Source organism: Equus quagga, chromosome 14, assembly GCF_021613505.1.
Source record: "Equus quagga isolate Etosha38 chromosome 14, UCLA_HA_Equagga_1.0, whole genome shotgun sequence".
NCBI classification, from domain to species: Eukaryota; Metazoa; Chordata; class Mammalia; order Perissodactyla; family Equidae; genus Equus; species Equus quagga.
The window spans coordinates 94,237,577-94,247,342 of record NC_060280.1 but is presented as its reverse complement, the minus strand read 5'-3'; the positions used below and the strand labels follow the sequence as shown (position 1 = coordinate 94,247,342).

General features: G+C 47.5%; 1 protein-coding gene across 1 annotated transcript in view; it reads right to left on the bottom strand.

The window, feature by feature from the left end:
• Positions 1-245, bottom strand: part of UBXN6 (UBX domain protein 6) — a 14,151-nt gene extending 13,906 nt beyond the window's left edge. Inside the window, exon 1 of the mRNA XM_046686178.1 lies at positions 62-245. Coding sequence (XP_046542134.1) covers positions 62-144 — 83 coding nt within the window. The 5' untranslated portion in view covers positions 145-245. The remainder of the gene's footprint in view (positions 1-61) is intronic.
• Positions 246-9,766: the final 9,521 nt, after the last annotated feature.

Here is a 9,766-nt window from a genome sequence, read left to right as displayed (position 1 = left end):
TCCCCGCCCCTCCCCCCTCCGGCCTCCCCCGCCCGTGCCCGCCCCAGCGCGCGTCACGCACCCCGCCGACTCCGTGAGCTTCTGACCGGGCCCCGCGCTCTTGAACTTGATGTCGGCCTTGATCTCCTGGAAGAATTTCTTCATGATGGCAGCGGGCCCGGCGGCGGGGGGCCGCGGGGGGCGGCGGGCGCAGGGCCCACGCGGGGAGGAGCCGGCAAGCACCAACAACCGGAAAGAAAATACCGCACTGCCGGAAGTCCCGCCTTGGCGCGGCTGCCCACGTGACAATCGGCCGGGCGCGCCTCTCTAGCTCTCCGCGCCTCGCTGGCCCGCGGCGACCGCTCTGCATTCTCGGGCTGCGACTCGGTGGTTCTTCCGGACTCCGTTGCCAGGGGCGACGAGCGCGCTTCTCGCTGGAGGCTGTGCCCGCGCGCTTTCCACCGGGTTCCCCAGGGCGAGAGGGCGAGGGAGGGCGCGGCGACTAAGCTCAGGGAAGAAGCGCTGGCCCTGTCCTTTTCCCAGCTCAAGAACCTTCCCTGGCTCCCCAGGGCTTACGTGATCAGGTGCCAATTCAATGTGGAATCATTCAAGCCCCGCACAACCCAGCCCCGTGGTCAGCCCCAGTGGGAGAGGATGCACCCAGCTAGGGCTTGGGGACCCACGATGGCGAATCCCCAAGGGGCTTAAATTAAGGAGATCGAAGATTGTCCTGAGGGCGCTGACGGGATTTAAGGAAGAATCCGGTGCAACCCAAACTTTAACCTTCCTGAGCTTCAGTTTCCCATCCGTGAAACGGGGATGAGAATAGCACCCGCCTCAAAGGATGGTAGGGATGATGGTGCAGTTGGAAAGCTCTCGATCAATGGCAGGCGTTATCATGATTTACTCCTTTAATATTTCAGGATAGTCCGCTCTGTACCAGCAGTGAAGAAAGCAGAGGAAATTCCCTAACCTTGCAAACCTCCTGATTTTTTTGTTTTTAGGTGGATGGGGAGGAAAGACAGACAATATGATAAATAAAATCTATGATAGGTGTTAAGCGCTATGGAGACAAAGTGGAAAACAGGAATAGGGGAGCACAGGGTGGGGGCAGTTTGCAGCATCAAATAAGGGGGTCAAGCACAGGAAAAGGACATTTTTGAGAACACCAGGGAAATCTGACTGCGTCTGGGCATTAGATGACACGAAGGAGCTCTTGTTCAATTTGTTAGGCTTGATAACGGCAGGGAAGTTATGTTTAAATTTGTTTTTATCAGTTAGAGATGCATTCTGACGTGTTTATGGGTGAGATGTGTTGTGAAATTCTCCAACAAAAAATACACACACGCGCACACACGCACTTAGGTAGGAATTGTCATGGCTGCATTTTCTCCCTGCAATAGAGTGCCCAGTCTATGAGCATCTGTATGTGTCGGGCCATCTGGATGTGTAGACTCATGGCAGACGCTCAAAGTCAGATAGGGACTATGGAAATTAATAAAAGAGACCTTAAAAAAATTAAATTTGCTATACCGAAAAAAAAAAGAAAAGAAACCACTAAATTGAAGTCCCGAGGGCCTGTATGGGGAGCTCTCAGCCACTAGCATACATCGTCAATTACACCAAACAGGAAGTGACGTCATCTCCCAGCTAAGTGAAACTACTTTCCCACCAAAGGGAGCTTTCTCTCCGCCCCAGCAACAGCCCAGCCAATGAGACGCCACAGCTCAGCCAATGAGAAGGAGCCACTGCCCTGAACTGTTATTTTCTCCCAGTCGATTTTCCTTTAGAACCGCCTCTCCCCACGCCCCCTTTCCTCTGTAAAGGCAGCTCCCCTTCTTCCTTTGCGAGATTTTCCTGTGGTTTGCCATAGCACGCACATCCCAAATTGCAATTCTTTTGGTTATTCCCAAATAAACTCATTTGGACATAAAATAACAGGCAGATTTGCTTTTTAAGTTGACAGGACGTAGCTATTAAACAAATGCTTAATGGCAGGTGGCGAGAACTACCGTGAAGAAAAAATAAAGTCGGAGGAGGGAATCCTGCTTTACTAGGATTGATGGGAATTCTCTCTTAGACAGGCTAGTCGTGTCTCACATTTGAATAGAGACTTTTGAAGAAGATGAGGGACCGATCCACGGGGGTATGTGGGACAACAGCATTGCAGGCAGAGGGAACAGCATAGGCAAAGGCCCTGAGGTAGTAGCTGACCCACAGAACAATGTGCCTGGAGCAGGGTGAGTGAAGGGGAGACTAGATAGACTCTGCACTAAGAGCCAGTGACGTGTGATCTGATCATCCCCTGTAGGGAATATTCTGTAGCCACAAGGCAGTGTGGTCACGGGAACTAAATAGGAGCAAGGGGAAAAAATCCTTGAGGAGGTGTATTAGTTGGTAATTACTGCATAACAAATTATCTCCAAATTGGGCAGCTTAAAGTTACAAACAGCATCTCATCACTTCTGGGCATGAGGCATCAGGAGGGGCTGAGCTGGGTGGTTCTGGCTCCCGGCTCTCATGATGTTGCAGTCAAGCTGTTGGCTGGGGCCACGGTCTCATCTGGAGGCTCGACTGAGGAAGGTCTGCTTCTGAGCTCACTGAAATGGTTGTTCACTGGCCTCGATTTCTTTCTGGCTGTTGCCAGAGGCCTCACGTCCTCCCTATAGGGACCCTTCTCTAGACTGCTTGAGTGTCCTCACAATGTGGCAGTCAGATTCCTCCAAACTGAGGGATGTGTGGGTGTCTATGGGTGAGAGACAGAGAGAGAGAGAGGACAAGAAGAAAGCCGCAGCCTTTTTATAACCTAATGTCAGACTTGCCGTGCCATCATTTCTGCCATTTGCTTTGGGTCCCACAGACCAACTCTGCTACAGTGCGGGAGGGAACTCCACAGCGATGTGAATACCAGGAGGGGAGACCACCGGGGTCCATTTTGGAGGTGGTGTGCCATGCTAGAGCATTGAGTAAAAATGCCATGGACCATGCTGTCTGCCCGCTGGTTTACAGTGTGTAGAAAGCCTGCGATGGAAAAACAAGGCGGGGAAGAAGAACAAAGTTCTAACGTTGGTTATTTGGGTTGGGGGATTATAGAGGATTTTTCTCCCTTAGTTCCTAGCTTCCCAATTTTCCGTACTGGGGCTTTATGACTTTCACAATATAAAATAATATTTAAAAATACAAGACAATTGAATTAACCATCTAGGCCTAACTAGAAAAACTGCAAAGGATGGAGAAACAAATGAAACAGCATCGTGACGAAACAGATGAATCCTGAATGTGAGACATTTTCTAAGCCAGCTGGGCTGGTTGCTCCCGGAAGTTAAAATTGTGAAAAATAAACAAGATTCTAATTAAAAGGAATTAGAGAAATACAACTTTTATAGGCAGTGCATGAACTTTCATTCGATCCTGATTCAAAAAAAAAGCTGCAAAAAAATCTCTTAAAACAGTTTTTGTTAATTTTTAAAAATTTTAAATTAAAAACATTTCTTAAAAAAGAAAATTGAAAATGGACAGGATATTAAATACTATCATGGGATAAGTATGAATTTGGGGGGTGATAAAGATATCATGCTTATATAATAAAACGTCCTTATTCTTAGGAAATGCTGAAGTATTTAGGAGTGAAGTGTCAAGATTTATGAAACTTACTTTTAAGTATTTATAAACAAATACCTACAAATATTCACACACGTATATAAATAAAGTACATATGGAAAAATGTTAATAATTGTCAAATATAGGTGTAGGGTTGTGGTGGTTTAAAAATTTGTCCATAAATTCTTTGACACTCTTCCCTTCTGAAGGTGGAGTTGAATTCCCCTCCCTGTGAGTGTGGTCTGCTCTTAGGGACTCACTTTTTTTTTTTTTTTTTGAGGAAGATTAGCCCTGAGCTAATATCTGCTGCCAATCCTACTCTTTTTGCTGAGGAAGACTGGCCCTGAGCTAACATCCATGCCCATCTTCCTTTACTTTCTACGTGGGACGCCTATCACAGCATGGCATGCCAAGCGGTGCCATGTCTGCACCCGGGATCCGAACCGGTGAACCCCGGGCCACTGAAGTGGAACGTGCAAACTTAACCACTGTGCCACCGGGCCAGCCCCAGGGACTCACTTTTAACAAATAGAATAAGGCGGAAGCAATAGTATGTGATTTTGATTCAGATCATGAAAGGCACTGCATCTTCCTCCTTCTCTTTCTCTTGGATCCCTTGCTCTGGGGGGAAGCCAGCTGCCACATTGTGAGGATGCTGAAGCAGTCCTGTGGAGAGGCCCACAGCTGGTGGTGACAAGCTGGTGGTGACGAGCTGAGGCCTCCACCAACAGCCATGTGAGGGAGCCACCCCTGCTGGAGCTTTCAGAGGATGGAGCCCTGGCTGATGTCTTGGCTGCAGCCTCATGAGAGACCCTGGGCCACAACCATCCAGATCCCTGACCCTCAGAATCTGCATGGGATAACTGTGGAAACTCATAAGAGAAACCTGAACTAAATCAGAGTGGGGAAGGCCTGTAGGGGGAGCTCTCATGCCCTATCACACATCGTCCATTGCACCAAACAGGAAGAGACAAAAGCTTGCATCTTGGACAGGAAGTGAAAGACTTTCCCACTGAAGGGAGATTTCTCTCTCCACCCGGCAACAGCCCGGCCAATGAGAAATGCCACAGCTCAGCCAATGAGAAGCCTCCACAGCTCAGCCAATGAGAAGCCTCCACAGCTCAGCCAATGAGAAATGCTGCAGCTCAGCCAATGAGAAGCTGTTGCCACCCTGAACCATTACTTTCCTCCAATGGACTTGCTTTAGGATAGCCCCTCCCACTTCCCTTTTTTCTCTATAAAAGCAGCTCCCTCCTTTGTTGTATTTGCCTATGGTTTACCATAGCCAGAACGTCCCAAATTGCAATTTTTTTTTGGCTATTCCTGAATAAACACATTTGGAGGCTTTTCAAGTTAACATAACAAATATTTGTTGTTTTAAGTGACTAAGTTTTGGGGGGATTTGTTATGCAGCAGTAGCTAAATAATAGAACATACCGTGTTCCTTGTGCTGCCCTTTTTATCTTTTCTAAAAATTGGAAATATTGAAAATTACAGTTTAGCGCTGTGAAATAAAGGATCATATTCCTTATAACCTCAAATAAACGTGAAGAGATGGCCCAACGTCGCAAAGCCAGGCAATGGCAGAGACCCACCTCCCTTCCCTGAGAGGCAAGTCCTAAAAGGATGCTGAGCCTGGCGTTCAACATCCTGACGTTCATGGGGGTCTCAGAAACCTCATCTCTTGTCACCACTCATTTTTCCTTCTCTGCCTCAGGTACCTGGAGCTACTCACAGCTCACCTCCAGGACTTTGCCAAGGCAGTCTCCTCGGCTGGAAGAGATCTCTCCTTGATCTGTCTAACTCAATCCTCTTCCTCCAGGAAGCCCTCCCTGACTACCTTCCTTACACTGCATGGAGTCTACTCTGAGGTCCCGAAGCCCCTCCCTCTTATAATAATCATTGGTAATATTTACTCACCACTGACTAGATGGGAGGCACTTTGCTGAGGGCTTGGTCCGTATTCTATATGTAATCTTCACGGCGGCTCTGTTCATAAATCAAGCGCTGTTGTCACTCCCATCTTACAGATGAGGAAACTGAGGCCCAAAGAAATAAAGTCACTTGCCTAAGGTCACCTAGCTTATAAGAAGCAGACCTATGACTTCAACCTAATGGGGCCCATCCTCTTAATCCCTGTGGCCAGCAGAATAGTGCCCCCTGAAGATGACCACGTCCTGACCCTGAGACCCTGTGAAGGTGGCAACATTTGTGACAAATGAAACTTTGAAGGTGGGATTAAATTAAGGATCTTGAGATGGGGAGATGACCCCAGATTATAGAGCCAAGCAATGCGGGTGGCTTCTAGAAGCTGGAGAAGGCAAGGAAATGAATTCTCCCCTGCAGCCTCCTGGGGTGCAATTCTGCCCACACCTGGATTTTAGCCCAATGAGACCCATTTCAGGCTTCTGACCTCCTGAACGGTAAGAATAAATTTGCATAAGTTATCCTTGCGGCTCAGGTTGGGGGAAGCGCTGGGGCAAACGGACTCTGACACTTCGGGGTTCCAACGCCCGGTGCTGAACCTCTGCCTCAGTTTCCCCATCCCCAAAGCAAGGATGAAAAATAACAACTGACATGGGAATGGAATTATCCATGTTAAACGCCTATTGTGTAACGTGCCCTGGTCGATAAATGTTCATTATCCCAGCCCGGTAAGTGCACAGATTCTCTCGGAGAACCCTGCCCCCAGCTTCCTTCACAGCCTGATCTGTTTCCAGTTGCATGACATAGCTCAGCCAGATCTGGGCAGGAAGTCGGTGGCAGGCTGGATTTCTGCACGGGCTCAGGGTCTGGGGGAGAAGTGTGCACTGAATAACTCTGGAGGGGCACATCCAGCGGCATAGTGGTTAAGTGCATGGGCTCCACCTCGGCGGCTGGGGTTTGCAGGTTGCATCCCCAATGCAGACCTACACACTGCTCAGCAAGCCATGCTGCAGTGGCATCCTACATACAAAATGGAGGAAGATTGGTACAGGTGTTAGCTCAGGGCCAATCTTCCTCACCAAAAAAAAAAAAAAAAGTCGGGGGCATGCTTTGGAGGTAGGGGCCTACACAAGCAGCATGCTAACTCCTGGACTCAGTGTATGACCACAGGTAAGGCATGCCCCTCTCCGGGCCTCAGTCTCCCCATCTGTACCCTGGCCTAGTTTGGGTCCCTCTGCACCATCTTCCTCATTCACTGTGTGACTTCCGCCCCTATGCGAGGGTGACCAGATGTACCAAATAAAAATACAGGATGCACAGTTAGGCTTGAATTTCAGATAAATAACAAATACTTTAATGTTATGTGTATAACATTAAATTTACAATTTTAATCATTTTTAAAGAAATATGTCAGCTATTTTTTACTGATGATTTCTGTTATTAATTTTTTTAACTGTGGTAAAATATCTATAACATAAAATTCACCATTTTAATCATTTTTAAGTGTACAGTTTAGTGGGATTAAGTATATTCACCTTTTGGTGGAACCATCTCCAGAAACTTCCATGTGCCCAGACTGAAACTCTGTCCCCATGAAACACTAACTCTTCAAGAAATAACAACGTGTTGGAGAGGGTGTGGAGAAAAGGGAACCCTCATCCACTGCTGGTGGGAGTGCAAACTGGTGCAGCCACTATGCAAAACAGTATGGTGATTTGCCAGAAAAACTAAAAATGGAACTATCACATGACCCAGCTATCCCACTACTGGGTATTCATCCAAAGAACATGAAAGCAACAATTCAAAAAGATTTATGCACCCCTACGCTCATTGCAGCCAAGACGTGGAAGCAACCCAAGTGCCCATCGACTGGTGATTGGATAAAGATGTGGTGTATATATCACAATGGAATACTACTCAGCCATAAAAAAGACAAAAGCGTTTCATTTGCAACATGGATGGACCTGAAGTTATTAACGTTAAGCGAAATAAGCCAGACAGAGAAAGACAAACGCTGTATCATTTCACTCACATGCGGTTACCAGAGGGGACGGGGGTGGGGATTGGGCACAGGAGACGTGTATGGTGACAGATGGGAGCTGGACTGTCGGTGGTGGGCACGCTGTAGGCTATGCAGAAAATGACGTGTAATGACGTACACCTGAAATTTCACCATGTTGTAAACCAGTATGGTCTCAATAAAAAACAACCCAAAAGGGGCCAGCCTGGTGGCGCAGTGGTTAAGTTCACATGTTCCACTTCTCGGCGGCCCGGGGTTCGCGGGTTCGGATCCGGGGAGTGGATATGGCACCGCTTGGCAAGCCATGCTGTGGAGGCATGCCACATATAAAGTAGAGGAAGAAGGGCACGGATGTGAGCTCAGGGCCAGTCTTCCTCAGCAAAAAGAGGAGGATTGGTGGCAGATGTTAGCTCAGGGCTAATCTTCCTCAAAAAAAAAAAACAAAACCCACTGACTCCCCACCCCTCCCCCAGCCCCTGGCCCCCATCATCTACTTTCTGTTTCTGTGGATGTGACTCCCCTAGGGACCTCCTGTGAGTGGAATCAGACAGTATTTGTCCTCTGTGTCTGGCTTATTTCACTGAGCACAATGTCTTCAAGGTTCATCCATGTTGTAGGATGCGTAACAAATAATTTTTCAGTATAGTATATTACAAATATTGCATGGGACATGCTTATATTAAAAAAGTATTTGCTGTGTTTCTGCAATTCAGATTTAACTGGGTATCCTGAATTTTATCTGACAGCTCTACCTAAAGCCCTTATCCCCATAGCAGCCTAAGGGAGGTTTTTTAAAAACAGCTTTTTAAAAAATTATTTTTTTTGAAAGATTGGCATCTGAGCCAACATCTGTTGCCAATCTTCTTTTTTTCTTCTTCTCCCCAAAGCCCCCCAGTACATAGTTGTATATTCTGGCTCTAAGTCCTTCTGGTTGTGGCATGTGGGACGCCGCCTCAGCGTGGCCCAATGAGCGGCGCCAGGTCCGCACCCAGGATCCGAACCCGCGAAACCCTGGGCCACCGAAAGGGAGCGCGTGAACTTGACCACTCGGCCACAGGGCTGGCCCCTAAAAACAGCTTTATTGATATATAATTTACACACCCTAAAATTCACCTGTTTTGTGCGCAATTCAAGGCATTTTACTGTATATTTACAGAGTCCTACATCCATCCCCACGATCCAATTTTAGAATATTTCCATCACCCTAAAAAGAAACCTCACATTCCTTCACACTTACTCTGGACCCCTAGCCCCAGCTCAAGGCAAATACTGATCCAGTCTGTCTTGAAAGATCTGCCTTTTTTGGACTTTCCATGAAATGTCATATGATGCTGGAATCATAAGCTATGTGACCTTTAGTCTGGCTTTTTGCACTGAGTATAATGTTTTTGTGGTTAATTAATCCCTGTCGTCACGTGTATCAGCGCTTTGTCTCTTTTTATTGCCGAATAGTATTCAGAATTAGGACAGACCACATTCGGGTAAGCCATCTTCCTGTTGATGGACACTTAGGTTATGTCCCCTTTTTGACTGTTACCAATAATGCTGCTGAGACTATTGGTGTCCAGGTTCTCGTGCGGATGTTTGACTTCCTTTCTCTCGGGTTGATACCTAAGGACAGAATTGCTGGGTCATGTGGCATGTCTAGGTTTAATTTTGTAGAAGAAAGTCTTTTTGGAGATATATTGCACATACATAAGGATGTTTCTTGAGACCAAAGTATTATCTTTGCACCCTGGGATGAAATCTCGCCAAGAAAGCTTTCCCAAGAAGTTGAAATAAAACCCAGACGTCTCCCTGAGGTTCGCAAGGCACCATGATGGACCCTCAGCAGACCCCTCCCTCCTTTCCTCCCTCCCTGCCTCCTCCCAGTGACTCAGTCATCCCAAACTCTGACTTCTGCTTTTGCTAATCCCTCTGCCCCAAACGCCCTTCCAGCGCCCATCTCACTATATCGGCCGATTTCCATTCATCTTTCAAGTCTCTGGCTAAGCCGCCTCCTCCAGGAAGCCCTCCCGGTCCCCCAGGATGGACGAAGGCTCCCCCATCACTCAGCCTTTTTCTTAAGCCCTCTAGCTCCTTCACTCTGAGTTCCCAACGCGGGTCCTAATTTACGAAAAAAATTAACATTTCTTTGCCCAGCTAGACATTGAGTTCTTCAAGAGCCTGGGAACAGCATGCAGCGCTCCCGGTATTTCCTATTGGCGGCCACAGGTTCGACCGGTAGGAAAGTCATTTAAT